This window comes from Podarcis liolepis (assembly GCF_965112155.1).
Source record: "Podarcis liolepis genome assembly, chromosome: 10".
Classification (NCBI taxonomy): domain Eukaryota; kingdom Metazoa; phylum Chordata; class Lepidosauria; order Squamata; family Lacertidae; genus Podarcis; species Podarcis liolepis.
The window spans coordinates 46,199,354-46,223,618 of NC_139562.1; the positions used below are offsets into that span (position 1 = coordinate 46,199,354).

Genomic DNA, 24,265 nt, shown 5'->3' on the forward strand with positions numbered 1-24,265 from the left:
GTTCCTCTGACGAGAGTTCCGGTTCGCCGATGGAAGCCCTGCCATGTGCGGGGTAAAAAAGGAGAGTTAAGCGCTGCACACGCGCGCTCTGCCCATAGCTTCGAAAAAAGGGGAAAGCCGACCCAATCTCCAAGGGCGACTTTTTTATTCCTGACAGGATTCACACCTTGGCTTGGACAGAAATTGAAGAGATGGGGTGGGTTTCACCTGCTGAGTTTCTGTGCCGCACCTGGTTTTTTAGACTAGAGAACCTTTCGGGTGTGTGCCGTTTTCTGCACACCCACCCCAAAGTAGGAAACGGTCTTTATCTGATGGAATCAGATTCTGCGTTTGCTTTCTGTGACACAGCCAGAAGTTTACAGCGCACCTTTGTTTATTATCCACACCTGTTGAATTTTTGCCTGCTGCCAACTTTGAAAGGCACCAGGCTTCCCAGTGGAAGCCCTGCGGACTTCAACCAGTTTCACCCTCGTATAAAACCATTGCTTCAAGTATCAAACATAGATCCTCCTGGTGCTGCGATCCTGTACGTGCCCACCTGAAAGTGCGCTTACTGGGCTCCTTTGGCAGGAAAGGCGAGATGCAGATTTAAATATTGCTCCGTGTTTGGATATGGCCGTCAGTATATTTGCACACACAGTGTGCAACTGTGTTGGGAATCCTTTGAAAGCTTCCTTCACCCCAGGTACCAATCCGCACTTGCTTGGCTTGGGGAAGTCTAATCAGAACAAGGAAGCGATAGGTGTGGGAAGCTTCAGGGTTTTTGTTTTATCCCTTTGGTCCCCGCCGGCCGGAACTGACGCGTGCGCACTAGACTGTGGCCTAGACCCGCCCGTCACCCTGGAAGCGCCGCTCTGCCCGCCAAGGAGGGAGGCGGGTTGTGTGGGCTTCCTAAATTCAAGATCTCTCTCTGGGACAGAGAGACTGCAAACTCCCATCACGACCCTAAAGTACAAGCATGAGGCGTGTCATGTAAAAGCACACAGTGTTACACATACATACACGTGTATTACTTATTAGGGACGTTTTTGTTCCATGTGGCTGGAATAGCAACTTAATAAGCAAACACTCCCTTCCTGTACAAAGGGCACCAAGTCCAAACGGAGAAAGGCTGTAATTCAGTTTGGGGGCCACCCTACACGTGTGGGGGGAGTCCTAACGTCCTGAACTGAAGAGCTCTCTCTGTGTTCTTTAAAGGAACAGCTGTAAAAGACGTTTAGCAGCTTCATATCCTGCATCCTGTAACAGCTTTTGCAGTGGGATGCCCAACTCAAAACGTTATTCGCGTGACCATAATGCAACCAGATCCAAAACCTCCCTCCAAAAATGGGTTTGCTTCAAGGTGCTATTTGTTCTCACCACAGTGGCTGATGCTACCAGCTCCTTTACCATGACCAAATAGCAAGTGACCCCAGTGTGTATTTAACTACTCGGTCATCCCCTAAAAGTGTGATAAAATACTCCTTAGGGCTTGACATGATGATACAAAATCGAGTTCCTCCAGTTCACCTGAGATAATTTCCAGTCATTTTGTATGGGCTCCATGTCCTGCTTCCAAGTGGTGAACTTTGCCACATTCCTTCTAATAATGAACATTATTCCTAGCGGATGCCAATAGGATGTTGGAACCAAATTCGGAAATGGAGGTATCCACATGCTCAGAGACTGTGACCATTTTTTTAAAAAGAGAAGGTGGGGAATAAGGCATATGGGTGAAGCAGGTTAAAAATAAGAGGGACTGCTGTGACTCTGTCCAACCCTATGCTAATTACTTACAAGAAGGCTTTTTAGTTTACTCATGAGTAACAGTGTAGATGGTAAATGAGGGATTGAATGGATCCTGATGGGAGGGACAAAGACTGCGTTCCATAGCCCATTTTTAAGGCCTTTCTCCCATGCCAGTTGGAGAAGGAGGATGGGAAGCAAGCTTTGGTTAGCAAGAGAAAAAATAAATTATGCTCTACATTTATTTTACATAACATGCAGCAGCCACCAAAATTAGCTTCCTACCCCACTCAGCCCAGATATTTAATCTAATTTATTTGTTTGTTTCCTAGTTTAGATTATTCACAGCACCCAAGAATCAACACTCTTGTCAAGAAGCAAGTCATCCAGTTCCATGATGCTGTTGTTACATGACGGTTGTGAATAGTCCTCTTTTATGCAGTGATCGGAGATTACTCCATGTCTGCAAAGCTTTCTGTTTTCCTGATCTGAGAAAGAGCAGCCACAAGAAGGAATAAGAATAGGATGCATTGTTTATAAATCTATATTAGCTACTAGGTCTCAGGATATCTCCTGAAGGTATATGAGGCTTCCACCTTGCTGGAGCTAAGCAGGTCTGGGTTTGGGCATTTGTGTGCTGCTTTGAAAATGCTAATAACAGATATTGGGCTGTCACTGTTTGCAGAAATCTTAGCTCAACATAGGAGCTTTCATTCAGGAATTGATCCATCCATCAGTTAAATCCACAGATTTGCATATGAATAAAATACATTTGAAAGAAATGTTTGCATTTTTTCTAAGAGGGTGTCTGTCACAGTTCTGGGAAGTTCTTGAATTGTATGTATATATACTAACCATGATCTCCAATGAGTTTGGCTAATGTCACCCAAATGGGAGGTGTCAAGAGGGAGGTGCTAGCAGCCTCAAGGAGACTTCAAGATCCGCAGAAAGTAGGGTGGGGAAATCTCAAGTAAAAAATTCTCCAGAACAGCAAACTCAGCACGCATGGAATGATGCTGACTCACTCTGTGTGTGTGCCTGTGTAATGGAGTAGCCTAAACAAAAGCACTGCACACAGCAGTGTTTTGCTGTAAGTCCCATTTCTAAAATAATTTACCTTTTTTATATATAAGACAAATTATGTGAAAATGCAGCTGGTGACATTTATTTGTTTGTTTGCTTGCTTTTATATCCTACCTTTCTCTCCAACGAGCTTGAGGTGGCATACATGGTTCTCCCCCCCCCCCCCATTTAATCCCTACAAAAACTCTGTGAGGTAGGTTAGACTAAGAGGCAGTGCCTGGCCCAAGGTCACAAAGTGAGCTTTGTGGTCAAGTGGGGATTATGAACCCTGGTCTCCCAGGTCCTGGTCAGACACTGTAGCCACTAAACTACACTGGCTCTCAACAGGCATTAAGTTCAGAATAAACTTTGGCTTTGCAGCTAGCCCAGACACATGCATTTCATCCTTTCCTGGTGGGTGGGTGATCAACATTCCTTGACATACCACATCAATGGCTTAAGCAACAGTGTTTAGCCAGTGACCCACATGCATTTGGAGACCGACTCCTTAATTTGTTTACCATATACTTCTGTGGCTGTCATGCTGCTGTTCTAAGCCACCTTAGGTCAAAGGGCAAGCAACCAGCGCATAGAGCAGCCTTCTCCAAGCCTTGGTCCCCAGATGCCTTTGGACTTCAACTTCCATCATCCTGACCATTAGCCATGCTGGCGGAGTTGACAGGAGCTGTAGTTCACCTACACTTGGGCTCAAGGTTGGGTAAGGCTAGCCTAGAGAACCTCTGTCATTAGCAGGGCTACCACATGGGAAAGGACATTCAAGCCACTCGCCCAGCCTCTGGCAGCAGCCGCAACATCCCTGTAAAGGAGTGGCACTGCAACCATAGCATAGGCAATCTGAGATTCAATGCCTTCAGTGCCCCTCTTCATCACTTACATTCCTTCCAGCAGCTTGCAGACCACTTATAAAGGCCATCTCCAAATTGGCAGAAATGACTGGCAGAATTCGTGACCAGGGAGAAGAGTCGGTGGAAGAAGACTGGAAGAAATTTAAAGACTACTTTCAGAAATACTGTAAAATCAAGGAATGTTAAAATGATGTTGGATGGAAAATAAGTGGTATTGGTAAAAAGATTATTAAGAATATGTAAATATGGATTGATAATGGTGGAAAATATATATTTATTATAGGTTAAGATGCTGAGTAAGGATAAATGATAGAGGGTAAGGATTTGCTGAACTAAATATCTGAACTGGAATACAAAAAGGGAGGTGTGAGGAGGTCAAGAAACTAGTGAATGAAGTATAAGATATGGAAATACTAATCTTTTTTCTGTTCTGCTTTTTGGTGTGTTTTTTTTCTATCTTGTCAATTGTTTTCTATTGTGTACTTCTATGTGTTTTGTTTTGTATTTTTTCATTTTTGTAGTTTTTCTTGGTTTTTGTATTCTATGTTTAAACTTTGAAGCTTTTGATTGTTTATGAAACTTTAATAAATATTATTTTTAAAATATATATATAAAGGCCATCTCCAACTCCTCAGAAGATCCATCAATGGTGTCTCCGAAAAATTTTACACATCACTTGGGAAGACAGGAGAACGAACGCCAGTGTAGTGGAAGAAGCAAAGATCATTAGTGTCAAAAGCAATGATTCTTCAACATCAACTTTGTTGGACTGGTCATGTTGTTTGGATGGCTGATTATCATCTTCCAATGCAACTACTCTATTCCAAACTTAAAAATGGAAAGCGTAATGCCGGTGGTCAACAAAGAGGTTGGAAGACTCTCTCAATGCAAATCTTAAAAAATATAGTATTAACACCAATAACTGGGAAACACTGGCCTGTGAGCGCTCCAATTGGAGAACAGCCTTTACCAAAGGTGTTGTGGGCTTTGAAGACGCTTGAACTCAGGATGAAAGGGAGAAAGGTGCTAAGAGGAAGGCACGCTTGGCAAACCCTCACCATGAACAACTCCTGCCCGGAAAGCTATGTCCCCACTGTGGAAGGACGTGTGGATCCAGAACTGGCCTCCACAGTCACTTACGGACATACCGTTAAGACCATGTTCGTGGAAGACAAACTTACTCAGCTACGAGTGATCGCCAAAGAAGAAGAAGACTCTCCTGCGCTGGCACATAGCTGATGGAGGTGAGGGGGTTGAGCAAGTGAAGGGGAAGATCACTTTTGGGAGGCAGTGAGGATACCACAAGAGAGCCTATTGCAGAGGCTAAGCATATAAGAGAAGTCCTGATGGGTCAGAGCAGACGTCCATCTCAGTTCCACAGCAGCCAGTCACTTGTGGAGATCCTTCTTAATTGTTGGCAACCAGATACTCTGTGGCAGATATACTGCCCTGGGCAGAGCAATCTAATAATAATAATAATAATAATAATAATAATAATAATAATAATAATTTATTTTATTTATACCCCACCCATCTGGCTGGGTTTCCCCAGCCACTCTGGGCGGCTTCCAACAAAACACTAAAATACAACACTAAGCTTCAGGAAGCCAGTGTAACTTATGCCAGGGCAATTTATGCCAGTGTAACTTACCCCTGTTTCAAACTCCTATCAGGAGTGTGGCTGCTGCCAGCTAATTCAGTCCCACCCAGCCTTTTGGAGGGAAAACAACCCTTTAAAATGGAGTTTGACTTACATCAGCCTTTTTGTAACTTCCACTGGGTTGCTAGGTCACATGACGCAGCGGAGCAGAGTTTGCAACAGGTGGATGTCTCTCTCTGCCCGACTGAGCTCAGACTCAGCCAGCGGTCCAATCTATTCCAAACTCAGTTCATCCTGGCAGATCTGGGGCTTGGCTGGCTCCCTACATGTGAAAGCCCCATTCCATTTAGCCATCACCATGGCATTTGATAACCCTGTCCAGAATACGGCTCTAACTTGAAGTTCCCAATAGCGTGTTTTTCAGAAACCCTTCCTCAGCCCAGGGTGACTTGCATTCTTTGCTTGTAGCCCTACACCGTAAACCCCAACACCCTGAAAAGAAGAGAAATGTTGAGCAGAGAGAGCAGTTGCAAAATACAAGACAGAAATCCCCCCCCCAACTTGTTGAGAGAGAACAGAAGCCTCCTATGTCCACAGCAGCCTGCTCTCTTCTCTGCTTGGATGCCAGCCAGGTTGTTCCCCAGAGATCTGAAGACAGTTTGGGACTTGGGCTGAATGAAATCCCATCCCAAACCTTGCTTCAGAAACAGAAGGTTTTCCGTTCTGCTGCTGGAAATGGCTGTGCTTGAACAAAATATCTTCAAAGAGAAACCCCAGTGTGAAAAATGTGAAATTGCAACTCACTCATCAGGTTCAGTTCTAGCAGCTATGATAATCGTTTCTTAATGGTAATTAACTTAGTGTTAAGGTATTGCATTACCACCAATGATTACAACTGTGGATGGTCTTTGTGCATAGATGTAAATTTTAATGTGTCACTTGACTGCATTGTTAGCATGAAAGCTGTCAACTGAGGATAACACTTTCTGTTCCTGATGAGTGGTTTCTTGCAACATGGTAAATTATTCTTTAAGATGCTATGAGATCCTTGGTTGTTTTTGCTGCAACAGACTAACAGAGCTGGTGCAACAACCAATTTTCCTATACACTTACCATGCTTAGCTGTTTCCTCACCAGGGGGCAACAATGTACCACCTTATGGTGTAGTAGAGCAAGGTTTCCCAAATTTGGGTCTCCAGCTGTATTTAGACTACAATTCCCATCATTCCTGATGCTGGTCCTGCTAGCTAGAGATGGTGGAAGTTGTGGTCCAAAAACAGTTGGAGACCCTGCAGAGGACAAACACAGAAAGGACTCAGCTATACAGCTGCATATACTGTATAATGTTTTAAGTGTGTTTTAAGTGCATTATACAAATGTGACACTAGATGGTGATGGTGAGCTGATGGCAGATTCGATATATTTTTCAAAACTATTTTTTTTTTAAAAAGCATTTTCACAAGTCAGCCATTGCAACCGATGCTGTTAGTTTGTCCCTGAATCTTAGGAACCTTATGTTGTTTGCACGGACCCATTAAAAATCAACATGATGAGTGAACTGAATTATCAGGCCCAGTCAAGGAAATGATCACAGCAGTGTCTCTCATTTCTCTATCCACTTCTAACTGGTCATGATGCCTAGCAAGCAAAGCCTCAAAGTTTTGAAGGACAGCAGACATTGGTGAACCAAGAAACTAAATTCAATCTCCCTTCCCACCTTTTTCGTTTTCATTTTTCCCCTCAGAGGCGGCATATTTTCTCAAGGCCTTTTTAGTTGCTCCAGGGAAAGCAGAGGGCCTCTGTTTGGCCTAGCCCAGAAGGCAAACCAGGGTTAGGACAAGCCAGGGGGAAGGAAGGAGTCAATCCAGAAACAGCTTGGGGGTTTAGGGAGAGCATTTTATTTGTTAGATTTACAGACTGCTCTTCCACAAAAAGAGTTCAGAGTGAAATATGTGGGCGTCTCTCATTTTTATCCTAATAATGACCCTGTCAGATAGGTTGGGCTGAGAGGATAGGGCTGATTCAAGGCCACCCAAATTGAGCTACACAGCTAAGCAAGAGATTGAAACCCAAGTCACAAGTCCAGTGCACTCGAGGCACTTCACTTGTGGATGCTGACAGGGAAAACACTCACTGACCCCCACATCTGGATTGCAGCTGCGATCCCTATAGGCAGCTGCTTGTAGAAATCATATGTCGGCTACATGGGAAGCTCAAGTGCAGTAGCAACCTTTTTTTTTTAACAGCTGAAATGGAGAAGATCTTTTTTTATTTTACTACTTTATAATGTATGTCTCCCTTCTCAGTCTCTGTTTCCAAGTGGCTGACATCATAATTGGAACAACGCACAATTGCACTGTTTTCTCCTGCTCCTGGTGTTTGGTCTTCAGAAACAAACATAGAGACTAGAACACATTTTACAACATTGTTAAAAAAAAAAAATGGCAGCAGGCAAGAAATACGACCAATCTGAATTAAGCTCCGATCAAAGCTTGGGCAAGTTGCTGTGTCTTAGCAACAAAAAGTATTTGAAGAAGGAATGCGATGAGGGGATAGAGGTTGGGTTGCCAGTGTGGCACAGTAACACCTTTGAGGGCTTCCTCCGGTGTCTACTAGCTCCCTGAACTCACCCACCCAAATAACTGCCCTGTTTATCATAAAACGGTGAGAGAGGTTGTCTCCCCACCTACCATACTTTCAGATGTACATGATGTTGAAGGAGGAAACCAGATCTGTAGTGATATGTTTTGATTGGGCAACGCTGACAGCAACAATAGCAGGTGGAAAACTCTCCAAGCATGTGACGTTTTGAAACCTAGGTGACTCTCAGTCTAACCTACCTCACAGGGCTGTTGCAAAGATAGAACTTCGTAGGACATAAGATTTCTGAAAACAACAAAGAGTGCTTTGCCACTTCAAAGGCTTACAGATTTGTTAGCCTATATCAGGGGTCAGCAAACATTTTCAGCAGGGGGCCAGTCCACTGTTCCTCAGGCCTTGAGGGGGGCCGGACTATATGGGGGGGAATGTATGAATTCCTGTGCCCCACAAATAACCCAGAGGTGCATTTTAAATAAAAGCACACATTCTACTCATGTAAAAACACGCTGATTCCTGGACAGTCCACAGGCCGGATTTAGAAGGCGATTGGGCCAGATCCTGCCCCCGAGCCTTAATTTGCCTATATGAACCTTCTTAGACCATTAGATCTTAATGAAGGCATTCTCTGGATTCCTGCTTTGAAGGATGCTTGGGGAATAATAACAAAGGATCCACTCATAGAATCACAGAGTTAGAAAGGACCACACAGGCATCTAGTCCAACCCCCTGCAATGCAGAAATATTTTGCCCAACATGATGCTTGAGCCCATGCCCCTGAGATGAAGAGTTTCGGGCTCTGATGACTAAACTGTTCCAGGGTGTGGCCTTTGCAATTGTGGCTCCCCATTTGTGGAGTGAGAGAGCTTCACCTGGGGCCTTTGGTGATGTCTTTTGAGTGGCAGGTTAAAAAAAAAAAAAGTCCGTCCCACCCCCACCCACCCCCGCTCCAAGCTTTTGATTGACTACAACAATGATGTTTCCTATTGGTTGTGCTGGGAGCAGGGAGTGGGTGGCACTGTGGTCTAAACCACTGAGCCTCTTGGTAGTGGCGAAGCTTCAGTGGCAGAGAGCAAGTTGGGGCGAGGCTGGCGTGCTTCCCAGGGGCGTGGCGCGCCACCCGCTGTGGATATTTCACCCCTCCCATTGCAAGAATCTACTGACAATGTTTCCAGAAAGGAGGAGGCGGAATCTGCTCATTGCTTCTTCCGCTCCAGCCTGATTCAAAAAGAGGCTCTTTAAGCAGAGGCTTGACCACCATATGTCAGGAGTACTCTGATGGTGTTTCCTGCTTGGCAGGGGGTTGGACTCGATGGCCCTTGTGGTCTCTTCCAACTCTATGATTCTATGATTCTATGAATCTGAGTGTTATCTGTGTAGAGATAAGATGACTGCTTAAACAACTGTAACACTCATGTAGTCCGGTAGCCTCCGATAGTTTTTAGTTAGTTTATTTTAGTTTTGCAGTAGTTGTAAAAGAATAAAGAAGGTATGCTTCAGGGCCGTCGTTCGTGTAGTTCATACTCTGCTGTGCTCCGCTGACTTTGGAACTGAGTTTGGTGCTCACAGCTCAAAGTTGTGAGTCCATTGCACTTAGACCTGCTCCCTGCAGTGGACGTTCTCTGGAAGTGCTTTCCCAGCTCGCCTGGCCCAGTCAGGGCTGAAGAGGTTGAGCCCAGTTGTTGGCAGCGGCTCAAAGGCAAAGCTGACACCTGCAGGGGCGTGGTGGTGGGGGTGGGGCACGCCACCTGCAGGGGTGTGGCGCCCAGCGTGGGCAGGGGGGCAGCTGTGATGGCACCCCACTGGGATTGCGCTGCCAGAAGCGGTGCGCTCCCCCCACACTCTTCTTCCTCCGCCAGTGCCTCTTGGGCTTGCTGATCAGAAAGTTGGCGGTTCGAACCCCCGCAACGGGGTGAGCTCCCATTGCTCTGGCCCAGCTCCTGCCAACCTAGCAGTTCAAAAGCACACCAGTGCAAGTAGATAAATAGATACCACTGTGGCGGGAAGGTAAATGGTGTTTCCGTGCGCTCTGGTTTCTGTCACAGTGTCCCATTGTGCCAGAAGTGGTTTATTCATGCTGGCCACATGACCCAGAAAGCTGTCTGTGGACATACACTGGCTCTGTGATGGCCTGGGAATCTGATTCAGAGGCTGAACCAGAGGAATCCCAGCCTGCACAGGAGTCCCCGCCTCCAGGGCCGGCTGAGCCGGGGCAGGGGCTTGAATCTGAAGGGCCTGCACCTGTGCCGGATCCTCAGGAGCAGACACCAGATGAATCCACTCTGGCTCCAGGGGTGATTGAGAACCCATTGCCTACAGGTGCTCCTCTCCCAGTCCTGTCAGGGGAAGGTGAGGCTGCCTCTGGGTCCAGTAACCCTCCAGCCTCTCCTGAGCTGCAGAGGCTCAGGGCAGAGAGGTGGAGGGAACTAAGTTCTATCAGGAGGAGTGCTCGCCTTAAGGCCAGGAGAGGTGAGTCACCTGTGGGCCGGGACCACCCTAGGCCCCAGAGGAGATAAAGGCCAGTCAGCCCAGTCCCAGGTTGTGGGAGCAACATCGCTGGAAACCTGTTCCTGCCAGCATCCTGACCTGCTCTTCTGGAGTTCCTGACCATGCCCGGCTCCTTGCCTTGGATCCCGCTTCGCCCCTGACAGACAGCCTCCAGACCCTTGACCCAGGACCGGACTCAGACCACGCCGCACAGTAACCCCCCCCCCCGAGACCAGCACAGTTTGCTCCCTCAGCCTGAAAGTGAGATGAGTGCTGCACTCCATAGTCGCCTTTGACTGGACTTAACCATCTAGGAGTCCTTTACTACCCGTTTTTTGCTGGGATTGGGGGCTGTTTTGTGTGTGTGTGTGTGTGTGTGTGTGTGTAATGAATTGCATGTGCTTTGGCGTACATGTGTTTTATATCAATATGCTTTTATTATATATTTTTACTCATGCTTATTCTCTTACATATGATGAAGGTAATTCAGAAAACCTTTTGTGCAGCAAGCAGCTAACAAGTTCATTCATAGATAAAGAAATTAAAACCAACAATTAATAGGTTTTAAGATGCCAGAAGACTCTGGCTGGATCTAGACACATTAAAGAAGCGTTTCAGTTCAAAGCATTGTAAATTTAAACAGGGAAAACAGGTAGAGAAAAATGAGACTCTGCATCTCCATCTGGTGGCACAATGTTGTATCTCACATACAATGCATATAAATCGCTTTCTCTTTACCAGTCTAGCTGGTCTCTCTGTTGTTTTTCTTGCAGAACACCAGCGTGACTACCCAGTAGCACTTCATTGCGGGCACATGTGCAAAATAAATTTTGGGGCAGCACTCCCCGTTTAGTTTGACTGCCCACAAGTATCTAATTACATGCCTTTCACTTATGATTTATATAGATTTTCAGCAGCTGTGTTATATGCCTGGGCATTAGGAGATGTTAAGTATGTTGCAGTGTGGGACAGTCATAAGATATTCTACACATGCAGTTGACAGATACTTTATCGCTACAGTAACAGATTTATTATAACTTTAAATTTTGTTACATTAAATGTTGCATCGCTTCTCCTAGGAAAAGGTAACAGGTGCTCTCGAAACGAAAAATACTTAAAAGCTGGTGTGGCGTTATTGCAAGAGACACATATTTTAGTGGATGATTAAGACAGAATATGTAGACACTGAGCAAGGGAAATATAGTAGTCCGTCTAAGAATTCTAGGGGTGTGGCTGTACTTGTTCATAAAAATGTTCCCTTTTCAATGTTACAAACTGTAGCTGGCTCAGACGAGACTTTCCTTATAAACAAGAGTGATTTTCAATCTAGACCAGCATCTTATGCTAAAAAGAAAACCCCATGGTTAGATGTTTAAAAGTCTGCAGCATTCTTAAGGTGGGTGGGGAGGAAATGCAAGATATCTACTGATGAGTAAGATAGTCATGAAACAGCTTTATTTTACCGTGGCTGAGACTCAATAGGTGCGTAAGATTGTAGTAATTGTCTTCAGAATGTGTTATTAGGAATATAAACCACTAGAGGGCCACGTTACACCAACAGCAGTTAAGCATGCATAAACGCCTGTTAAATAATGGTATGTACCAGAGCATCCATTTGTCAACTACTTAATGTATGCGAAAAATCAAGGTCGGTATCCAGCTAAGGATTTCCCTTAGCGCAAATCCTTAGGGCTGTGCAATGGGATTCGTCTGTCTGCTTCCTGCGCCTCCTTAAAATCTGTTCTGGGGTTCCAGCCTTCCAGGGCAGACTTAGGACAGTTGATGAAGGGGAAGCCCAAACTGCTTGCGCTCGCAGAGCACCCGAAAATCTGGACGATGCAGTGACAAACTCTCCCTCCAAAGCCTAGGGACAATCCGCAGCCCCAGTGACTGCCGGAATGGCCCTGATGATTGACACCTGTCACGAGCGGCTTTAAACTTCCTCGTGGAAGCTCCAGCTCCCTGTTGCGTCCGCGAGGTGTCCCCCTCCCCTTCCCAACTGCCGGGGTGGAGAAGATGTTATGCTCCGGACCCGACCCATTGAAATAAAAGGAATTCACCTAAGGGCATGGATTTTAACGGGTCTGCATCTCCGAGCACGACTTATTTAGAGAAGCCTGCAAGCACGCGTTGCGGGAGGAGGAGGGGTGGAAGCACGATGTCTTTATCATCATCATCATCATCATCATCATTATCATTTATTATTTATACCCCGCCCATCTGGCTGGGTTTCCCCAGCCACTATGGGCGGCTTCCAACAAAACACTAAAATACAATTTATGTTGTGGCCCGAGGAAACTTTATTATGGTAATATTGTATTTATCCAGGGCAACAATGGCTCAGTACATCTGGCTGTTAACCCCAGAAGGTTGGTGGTTCGAGCCCACCCAAGGATTCCTGTGAGACACTAGATTGGCCCCTGAGGTCCCTACAATTCTCCAGACCCTCCAAGTGTCCCTATTTCCCAGGGACAGTCCTGGATTTACAGAAGCCCTCCCGGTCCGACTCTTCGTGACCCCATCGACCAGAGCACGCCAGGCACTTCTGTCCTCCACTGCCTCCCGCTGTTTGGTCAAACTCATGCTGGTAGCTTCGAGAACACTGCCCAACCATCTCGTCCTCTGTCGTCCCCTTCTCCTTGTGCCCTCCATCTTTCCCAACATCAGGGTCTTTTCCAGGGAGTCTTCTCTTCTCATGAGGTGGCCAAAGTACTGGAGCCTCAGCTTCAGGATCTGTCCTTCCAGTGAGGGCTGATTTCCTTCAGAATGGTGAGGTGTGATCTTCTTGCAGTCCATGGGACTCTCAAGAGTCTCCTCCAGCACCATAATTCAAAAAGCATCAATTCTTCGGGGATAAGCCTTCTTTATGGTCCAGCTCTCACTTCCATACATCACTGTTGGGAAAACCATAGCTTTAACTAAACGGACCTTTGTTGGCAAGGTGATGTCTCTGCTTTTTAAGGTCTAGGTTTGTCATTGCTTTCCTCCCAAGAAGCAGGCGTCTTTTAATTTCGCGGCTGCTGTCACCATCTGCAGTGATCATGGAGCCCAAGAAAGTAAAATCTCTCACTGCCTCCATTTCATCCATTTCTATTTGCCAGGAGGTGATGGGACCAGTGGCCATGATCTTCGTTTTTTTTTATGTTGAGACCATATTTTGCGCTCTCCTCTTTCACCCTCAATATAAAGGTTCTTTAATTCCTCCTCACTTTGGAATAGGATGCCCCTATTTTCCTGTTGGAGGGGATCGTCCTATGATTCTATACCTCGCCCTGGCCAGAGTCGCTTCTCCGTCCTCGGTGCCACGGCGCCCCCTGGCGGAGCTGAGCGCCACCGCTCCCATCCGCCGTCCCCCCTCCCCGTACTTCGCTCTCCCCCACAAGGGCACGTCCCCCTCTCGGAGGAGTCCCGCTCACAACTGCGGCGCCTGCCAAGAGGCAAACTCACCTCGGGCAGCAGCAGCAGCAGGCGAAAGCAAGCAAGCGAGCAAGCAAGCAGCCCGCCTCGGCGCTGAGAGAAGCGCTCGCTCGCTCGCTTGCGTGTGTTGTAAGGAGAAGGACAGAGCGAGCAGCTCTCCGAAGCAGGACTTTGCCCGTCCGCATGGCCGGGGGAAGGAGGGGAAGCGGCGGCGGCGGCGCCTTGTGCTGGGCGCTCTGGCTGTGGCTGTGCCTGGGGAGCCCGCCGCCTGCGCGCGCCGCCCCGCGCCAGGAGGACACGCTCTACCTGTGGATCGACGCGCACCAAGCCCGCGTGCTCATAGGTAAGGCGCCCGGCGGGAGGAGCCCCGCGCCCACGCGGATTGGGGGGGGGGGAACAGCCACGGGGTCGGTCCCCCCCACGCAACAGTTTTATGGCAACTGAAAAGACATCAGGTTGTTAGATGGGCGGGGTATAAATAATAAATTGTTGTTGTTGTTGCTGCTGCTGCTGCTGCTGTTTGGCAATCGGGTTCATTAGCAGCACCAATAAAGTCATGGGGTTTTTCATGGGGGGAAATTGAAATGAGAGCCTGGGGGGTGGCATTAGGGTGCCAGGACGTGGTATGCGAGGAGGAAGGAAGCGTGAGATTCTTCGTCTCGGGGTGGTGGGTTTCAAGCCCCGCGTTGAGCAAAAAAAAAGTTTTTCCTTCGTTGCAGCGGAGTTTTTCCTGCGTCGCAGCGGGGTCAGACTAGATGACCCGATGGGGTCTCTTCCTACTCTCTCGTTCTATGACCTCGCCATAAACACCCCCCAGTCTGGAAGCTGCGAAAGTTTGCTTGATCGGATGCCGGTTTCGTCCATTCACATGAACGCCAAACGCAGGAATGGACGTAGCCGGGATTTATGTTTGGGGGGACGGACACCCACCTGCCACCATCCTCTGCGTGGCTCCGTCTAGCTGATTCAGAATGAATGGCCTCCACAACAGTTGTTTTCAATTACTTTCTTTTGACTGCAAGTGCTCAGGAAAAAAATTGTCGATCTCTTCCTGCAATTTCTGCTTTAAGAATTATTTTTATTTATTTGCTTGGTTTAGGGGAGTGCAGCCGTCCCCCTGCCTGCCCCCTCCCCGCCACGCCCATGGTGCGGAGGCTGCGAGGAGGAGCGTTGGTCTTGCAGTTCCATCAGTGGAGCGTGAGACTCTTAATCCCAGAGTTGTGGGTTCGAATCCCGCATTGGGCAAAAGATTCCTGCATTGCAGGGGGCTGGATTAGATGACCCTGGGGGTGGTTCCTTCCATCTCCACCATTCTGTGATCTCACCATAAACACTCTCATCTGGAAGCGTCGTAAGTCTGCCTACTTTGATGCCAGCTTCATCCATTCACATTAAAGCTGGACATAGGTCTGTCCAGTGCCACTTGCCGTCCATGTCTGTTTGCAGAGCAATCCTATGCTCAGTTTACTGGGAAGCAAGGCAGTGCTGGAACGATGAAGGAGAAAGTGAGTGGGGGACCTTAATGAAACCTGTCAGTCCCCTCCTGATTCACCCACCCACCTCCAAAGTTTAGCCCAATCTGTCTCTCCTAAACAAAATTCTGGAAATGAAGCTAAGGCAGCCATCACAAACTATTATTATTAATATTATTATTAATTATTATATTCTTATTTATAATTATTTATAAATTATTATTATAAATAATAATAAATATTATTTATTTGTTTGTTTATTTATTTATTTATTTATTTATTTATACCCCGCCCATCTGGCTGAGTTTCCCCAGCCACTCTGGGCAGCTCCCAATCAGGTGTTAAAAACAATGCAGCATTAAATATTAAAAACTTCCCTAAACAGGGCTGCCTTCAGATGTCTTTTAAAGAGAAGATAGCTGCTTATTTCCTTCACATCTGAAGGGAGGGCGTTCCACAGGGCGGGCGCCACTACTGAGAAGGCCCTCTGTCTGGTTCTAAGGGGGCTAAATGGCCCTCTGCCCGTCTGGTAGGTCTGATGAATTTCCACTGTATTAAGTGGGATTTACTCCCCCATAAACGTGCATAGGATGTCGGCTTTCAGTTTGAATGGATTAGCATTTTTCTGCTGTAAGTTGGGGGGGGGGGAGAAGCAGCAGCCCATGGGCTTGTGCCGAATTCTTTAAATGTTCCACTTCTTATATGTGCCCTGAAAAAAAAGGGAAGGGGCGGAAGAGGGAGAAATCTCAGGGCCTCTTCATCTGTGCCACATTTTCTGCACGGTAAAGCACTTCTGTGCAGCTCAAGGAGAAACGGGGGGGGGGGAGAGCAACTAGATCATGTGCGATGATTGCAGGAGTGCATCTCTCCCCCCCCCCACGCACCGAAAGCAGCCCCATGCTTTCACAATCAAAGCCACATGTACGCATTGTCACGGTGCTCCCACTCACATGGACTTGTTGCAGAGCGCCAGTGTGCTGTGGCCAATTGCGGCTTCCTTGCCTGTGTACGCGAAGATATGTGTGCATCCGTTGTCACGCCTGACGATCTGCATAAGGTTTGCCCCCTTTTCCCTCCACAGAAGTGCTTTCCGTGTAGGAAATTTCAGAAGCACCCCCCTCCTCCCCACAGGAGTCTTGCCTGCCTGCCTGCCTGTCTGCAAAAGCTTCAGCGGGGGAAAAAAACAACATTTGCTTTTCATCCTCCATTACGATTAATCTCCCACCTGTTTTGAGTTAATTGGTTTTGTTTTACAGGCTTTGAAGAGGATATTCTTATTGTTTCTGAGGGGAAGATGGCCCCCTTCACCCACGATTTCAGGAAAGCCCAGCAGAGGATGCCTGCCATCCCGGTCAATATCCACTCTATGAATTTCACCTGGCAAGCAACTGGAAGGGTAGGTAGAGTCTGGGATTGGGAAAAGTTGGCAAAGAGGAGCGCAACTTCTGACCGGTGAGGGGAGAAGAGCTGCATGTTTAACCAGAGCAAATATTTAGTTTATGAAAATATTCGCGGAAAATATTTCAGTGATGTGCCAAAAAGTCACTACAAAGTGGTTCCTTGAATCACCTGTCATAAGAAATATTAATAAATCACATCTATGACACGCACAAGTATACAGTGTTCTCTCTCTCTCTCTTCCTCTCCATCTTCTATGAAACTTTGTTCCTAAAGTGGAAAATAGCTCACAATCTCATTCAGAAACTATCAGGTGTATATGGAAAGGTGCTGAAAACATGACACACACACACACACACACACAACTAGAATGTTTAGCAGACAAAATACTCAGCGACCCAGAGCTTTGTAAGATAGCTGATCTTATGCTTTATATAACACTCCATTCTTGGAAGCATTTAACAATTACATTTGCCATTCATAAGGTGCTTTTCCAGTGCACAAGACCCTTCATGTTGTTGTTGTTTAGTCGTTTAGTCATGTCCGACTCTTCATGACCCCATGGACCAGAGAACGCCAGGCACTCCTGTCTTCCACTGCCTCCCACAGTTTGGTCAGACTCATGCTGGTAGCTTCGAGAACACTGCCCAACCATCTCGTCCTCTGTCATCCCCTTCTCTGTGTGCCCTCCATCTTTCCCAACATCAGGGTCTTTTCCAGGGAGTCTTCTCTTCTCATGAGGTGGGCAAAGTATTGGAGCCTTACCTTCAGGACCTGTCCTTCTAGTGAGCACTCAGGGCTGATTTCCTTAAGAATGGATAGGTCTATGGGGCTCTCAAGAGTCTCCTCTGGCACCATAATTCAAAAGCATCAATTCTTCGGCAATCAGCCTTCTTTATGGTCCAGCTCTCACTTCCGTACATCATTACTGGCCCTTCATTTAAGTAATATTAATCATCTTTGCAAGTCGCCTGTAATAAATCAGGATGGGGGGCAGACTGCACAGCTTCAGGTAGAGGTGGCCAGTTAGGATAAACGCTACTGAGGTAGATGTGCTAATTATTGGACTTATGAAGCCTGTTGCTACCCGCCATTACAGATCTGAGCTTGGAACTGAGAAAAAGTGCCTTGCTTAAAGCTATCTAGCGAGTGGCAGAGGCAAGCTTTGAAGCCCTTGCTGCTTCAGTCACATACTGCATCATCCTACCCATGCATGTTTAATCATACAATCTTAGACCCCGATGGGGCAATGTAGGAATCTCAGCTAAAGCATCCATAACAGATGGCCACCCAACCTCTGCTTAAAAGTCTCCAAGGAAAGAGGATCCATCCAGTGACGTAGCGTGGGTTGTCAGCACCCGGGGCAATGCAAGTAATTTGCGCCCCCTAACCCGTGGATTTGTGCCCCGTAACCCATGGATTTGCGCCCCCTAACCCAAACCCCCCAGATGTTGCGCCCGGTGCGGCCGGCCCCCCCTGCACCCCCCACGCTACGCCACTGGATCCATCACCACTCATGGGAGTCTGTTCCACAAATCGAAAGCAAGCCCCACTGTCTTCAGTGGGGTTTACTTGCAGGAAAAAGCATGCATAGAAATGTGACCTTACTCACTACATTGCGCTAGCTCTTAGATTTCAGTGCTGTTACCTGTCTGCATGTGGCTTCAATATGGCACCCATAGATAAAATGAAGACCTATGAGACAACTACTCTGCCCAGGCAAATTTGCAAAGCACTATTTGCAAATGATTGGGGCACTGGCATCTGTACACCCAGCAAACCTCTACAAATCGTGTAGGAATGCTTGGTATGAACACGCACATGTGCAGTTTGACATCATGACAACATATGGTGAATCTGCATAAAAGCCTTCAGGGCACTGGGGAAAATTCTGGGAATAGACACGTATTTTTCAGGTGGAATAAAAAAAAGAAGAAATCGTCCAAACAATTAATAAGCATGTTGTTTGCAATGGTTGGATCCATGTTAAGTTAGTAACACTTCTGATCTATTGATATCAATGGGGGAAGCTAGTTGTGCTTAATGGAAGTCTCACTGATTTCAAGTGCATCTAAAGCATGGCTAACATGCACTGTAATCTTATGCACATTTACTCAGAGGTAAGCCTCACTGTGTTCAGTGAGACCTGCTCTTTTCTAAATGTGTTTAGGGTTGCAGCTTGACTCTGGTGCTAATTGAGAATCAGCTCAAGAAGCAGGACATTATTTAAATGGGATGCACATAAGATTGGCTGATCCTTTTTTTCCCCTTAATGAAGAAATGCATTCATCTCCTTCCCTTTTAAGCACTCTCATGCTTTTATGATTCCTCTAAAGCAGATGAGCAACCACCTCAGTGAGCTTTCATGCATTCTGATATCACCATCCATTTCAACAGGGTGTGACATAATTCTCATAGTTCTTCTATAATGTTCTGCTCTAAACTCACTTTTCATGTGGATCCCTTGCCAAATGTCCATCAAGTTAATTCAATGGATTCACATGTCAGTGGGCTTGGACACACAAGAGCATGAGATGAAGACTGGCTAGGCTGAGGAACAGCACGTTTATTTTGGGACTGCCTCGATTCCTGTTCATTTTTTGTGAGCGTTGAAAAGCACGAGCCATTTCTGGCAATTTCAGATACAGTACTTGTTGCAGACGTAATTGCTCTCCTGGACACCATCTTGCTTCTCCTTTGCACTCTAGTGTTTTGTGCAACATGGAAGCCATGCCATGATACTGGGAAGCCATGTCCCTGCCATCTGCGCACATAGCATAAATGTCTGCAGGGAAGATATTTGCATGCACAGCTATCCATGCAAATGCCAGGAGAGGGTCTCTTAGCACACAGAGTGCCAGGAGTGAGGCCAAATGGCCTGCACATCCTACATTGAGGTAGCTCAGTTGGGTAGGGCATGGTGCTAATAACGCCAAGGCTGCAGGTTCAATCCCCGTATGGGACAGCTACATTTTTGTGCATCGCAAGATGCTGGAGCTGATGATCCTCTGGTCCCTTCCGACTCTACAATTCTATAACTGGCAGCAGCTCTCCAGGGTGGCAGGCAGGAGTCCTTTCCAGCCTATCTCAAGATGCTGGGAATTGACTTCTACATGCCAAGCAGATGTTCTCACCACTGCACTAAAGCTGCTCGCCTCATCTTTGAATGAGACTGCTGTCTAGGATCAATGCTATCACACTTCTAAGTTTCCCACGAATGAGTATTTTTCTGCTTCATTTCCACAATCTGGTGAGGACCCTTAGAAGTCTGTTGAGAAGGAGCCCTACTTTGTGCTCTTTCTTTATTTCACAACATTTAGGTAAAGGTAAAGGGACCCCTGACCATTAGGTCCAGTCATGACCGACTCTGGGGTTGCGGCGCTCATCTCGCTTTATTGGCTGAGGGAGCCGGCGTACAGCTTCCAGGTCATGTGGCCAGCATGACTAAGCTGCTTCTGGCAAACCAGAGCAGCACACGGAAACACGGTTTACCTTCCCGCCGGAGTGGTACCTATTTATCTACTTGCACTTTGACGTGCTTTTGAACTGCTAGGTTGGCAGGAGCAGGGACCGAGCAACGGGAGCTCACCCCGTAGTGGGGATTCGAACCGCCAACCTTCTGATCAGCAAGTCCTAGGCTCTGTGGTTTAACCCACAGCGCCACCTGCATCCCATTTACATACCACTTAATTGTAATAAAACCTTGCAGAAAGGTTTATGAGTTATCACTTGAGTCTCCCATGCCCGCCCGATGCTCTCATGATTATAATTTAGGGACCAGTCGCAAACATTTTCTGTTTTCCCAAGCTCTTAAATGAGAGCAGTTTAATCTCCCTGCCTGTTTGAACGTTGCTATAATTTGTTGTGTTAGTTTGTAGGTTTTATTTTCTATTTTTATAAATAATTTTAAATATATTTATATTATTTCAAAAATGCAGAAAATTTACAGGATCTCAGAGTGTAAGCAGTAGAAACAGAAAAATATACTCACATACATGAATACAGTAACTCTTTAAAAGTGAGAGTTCGATAATGAAAAATAGAAAATGTTGGGCACAGAGATCATGTGAGTCTGATCAGATTGATGCTAGCATAGACAAATATGAAAAATAGTTGTGTAAAAGGCAAGGTCATCAAAACACAGGAAAGAAAAGACAAACAGTTGTAAATTGTCCTGAAATTTGTTGTTCCAGTAATTTACAATAAAGACCATTTCTTCAGTCAAATTGTTGTTGTGAATTTTATATGTTTCACCTGGCCATGGAGAAGAATGGAGGTTTTGTTAATGAAGCAGTTTCCCAAACTTTCTTTAATTATTCTCTCATGCTTTCTAATATTGTCCATAGCTACTAATGGTTAAACATAACACAAAAGGTGCACCGGCTTGTAAAATTTTGGTTTTTAAATAACACAGAAGAGCCACTTTGAGACTGGGTATAAAATGGTAACTTGTAACCTCTTGTATAATAGTAGAAAAAATTTGACCAAAAAATATGCATGCAATCTGCCTTTGATGCTTGCCACCACCAGCATAAATCTGAGGCTGAGTGATACATTTTGCTTCGTTTACACAGAATGAGGTGCCACTGGTAGATATTTTTAAACAGTTTTCCTCTGGTTTGTCATTATTAATGCTGATGGGACATTATTGAGCAATCAGTTCCGTTCTTGTTTTCACATAAAGCTTAGACTCTTTGGGTCTTTCCCCCGTTTTTTTCGGCAAAGATGTTTGCTTGTGATCCAGTTATTTTTGTCAGATAGAAAACCAAACATTTTCTGGACCAGTCTTTTAGTATTAGGGTTGATAATACAGTTCTTTATCACTGGCTTTTCATGAAGGTGGCTGCATTTAGTTATCAAATGGGTAACAATGTGCCAAATTTGAAAGAGTACTATTAACCTTCCAGCGGAATAACAAGATCATTGTGATTACGTGGCCATTGATAATCCACCTGTAGATTGATAAAATAATTTTTTGATGTGAAACTGTAAAAACATCTCATACTTTGTGATGAGGTTTTTTTTATTCACGTCTTAAATATTACCAAGATAAGCAGTGATAATTCAGGGCTTTAGTGCTGTTGACTATAGCCTTACGTACTGAACACTGTGGTTTAAACTATATTAGCTCTGAGAAGTTCCCCCTAAAATGCCGCTGTCCTATTTTCCATTTTTATTAAGTTCAAAGGCAAATAACATTAAGAGACTGAGTAACATTACAACATTATTACAATGGAGACTGAATAAAAATGCGTTGTTTGATTAATCATTTTCTGATACTATCAGACAAGCACTACAAAATACTTTCAATATACAGTAATGTTACTTGATATGTTGACATAATTAGGGTGCTTGAGTAATGAACTGAGGAGGGATAATTTAAAAACAGAGTTACTGTGTCCAGTTCTGGGCACCACTGTTTAAAATAAGGATATGGACAATCTGGAACATGTGCAGAGCAGAGTGACTAAGATTCTAAAGGATCTGGAAAAGAAGCCTTATGAGGAATGGTTGAGGGAGTTGGGTATGCTTAGCCATAAGAAGAGAAGAATGAGATGTGATATCTCAGATGGGCGGGGTATAAATAAATTATTATTATTATTATTATTATTCTTCGAGCCATTTTCAAATATCTGAAGAGCTGTCACATGGAGGATGGAGCAAGTTTGTTTTCTGCTGGTGCAGTGGGTAGGACCCAAAGCAAAGGATTCAAATTTCAAGATAGGAGATTCTGCCTTAACATGATGGAGAACTTTCTGGCAGTGAGAGCTGTTTGGCAATGGAACAGGCTACATCAGTGGGTTTGTGGGCTCCTCTTCATTGCAGGCTTTTAAGCAAAGGTTGGACGGCTATCTCTTAGGGATTCCTTAGCTGTGATTCCTACATTGCAGGGGGTTGGATTAGACAAACCTTGGGGTCCTTTTCAACTCTACAATTCTATGATTAAATTAGTCCTAGGTTCTGTATCGAAAACCGCATTCCACTCAATCAAAGGTGTGTTTTTTTGTCACCCGAAATTGCTCGTGATGCAAATGGGGCTATCGCAATACAATTTATAAGTCTTTCTGTTTTTAATAAAGCATGCTTGGTCTTAGTCCATATGGTATATTATTCTTTAAGTTTTCCAGTGATAATTGTCCATATTTTAAAGTCCTGGTTGATGAGTGATATTAGATGATAGGCGCAGGGTAATGTGAATCGTTTCTACTATCTACGCGTCTGTCTTTGATTTTTAGGTTAAGTAATTCATTTATTCTACTTGTTTTTAACTACTCTTTAAATTTATTGTAAAATTCTGTGGTGAAGCTATCAGGTCCTCATGTTTTGAGGTTCTAATTACATCATCTTCTGTAAATGGAGCTTCTAGAATTGTTAATCTGGTACGGTTATACTTTGGTAGCTAGACTGCAGTGAAAAACCTATTAATTACTGCTTCAGAAGGATTCTGTGATGAGTAAAGATTGTGGTAGAATCACTGAAATTGTTGTGCTATTTATTGTGCCGTTTTTGATACGTATTGTGTATGCGATTCAGGGAACTAGTTTCTACTTTTGCTCCTCCTTTAAGATCTCACGTGAAAGTTTAGAAGTCTGTTACATGTTCAGTTCATCTTTGAGAAGATACTTTTAGTTTTCTAGTTTCCAATTTTGCTAGTATTCACATTGGCTCCTTAGTAGCTTGTGCAGAGAGGTGCAACCAAAATGCTAAAGAGTCTGGAAACCAAGCCTAATGAGGGAGTTGGGTATGTTTAGTCTGAATAAAGGAGACTGAGAGGAGATATAAAAAAATTCCTTCCAGTAGCACCTTAAAGACCAACTAAGTTAGTTCTTGGTATGAGCTTTCGTGTGCATGCACACTTCTTCAGATACATAGTGTGCATGCACACGAAAGCTCATACCAAGAACTAACTTAGTTGGTCTTTAAGGTGCTACTGGAAGGAATTTTTTTATTTTGACTATGGCAGACCAACACGGCTACCTATCTGTAACTGAGAGGAGATATGACAGCCATCCTCAAATATCTAAAGGGCTGTCACATGGAAGATGGAGCAAGCTTGTTTTCTCCTGTTCCAGAGGGTAGGACCCCCAAACCAATGGATTCAAGTTACAAGAAAGGAGATTCTGGCTGAACATCAGGAAGAAATGTCTGACAGTAAAAGCTGTTTAACTGTGGAAAGGACTCCCTCAGAAGGCGGTGGACTCTGTTTTTAAGCAGAGACTGGATGTCTTTACAGTAGTTGAGATTCCTGCATTGAACTACAAAGCTACAATTCTATTATTCTATGACTCTATATACTGTTTGATCCTACTTATGAAGGTACACAAGTTCAATCATCTATTTTACTGGCTGCAATTCTTATCTTATTCTTAGAATTCTGAAGCTTTTTGAATGATAGTTTGTCTCATGTATGATTTTGCTTATTGCAGATAATTGGCCGAGTTACTTCAGGGATGGTGTTTATTTCAAAGAGTTCCATTAAATGTGGTTAGAAATATGATCTGAAGTTCCCGTTGTAGAGACAGATAATGATACCTCCTTCAAGTGTGACCTACTGCCGCTAGCTTCTCTCTCAGTCACTGAATCCTAGTACTTGCAATGTTCTTGTTGGCTGGGTTTAAGAGAATGCAGAGCTGGACAGG

General features: G+C 45.2%; 1 protein-coding gene across 1 annotated transcript in view; it reads left to right on the forward strand.

Annotated features, from left to right (window-relative positions):
* The first annotated feature begins 13,737 nt into the window (after nt 1-13,737).
* Nucleotides 13,738-24,265, forward strand: part of WIF1 (WNT inhibitory factor 1) — a 40,248-nt gene continuing 29,720 nt past the window's right edge. Inside the window, exons 1-2 of the mRNA XM_083463732.1 lie at nt 13,738-14,098; nt 16,484-16,623. Of these exons, the coding sequence (XP_083319858.1) occupies nt 13,939-14,098; nt 16,484-16,623 (300 nt within the window). The 5' untranslated portion in view covers nt 13,738-13,938. The remainder of the gene's footprint in view (nt 14,099-16,483; nt 16,624-24,265) is intronic.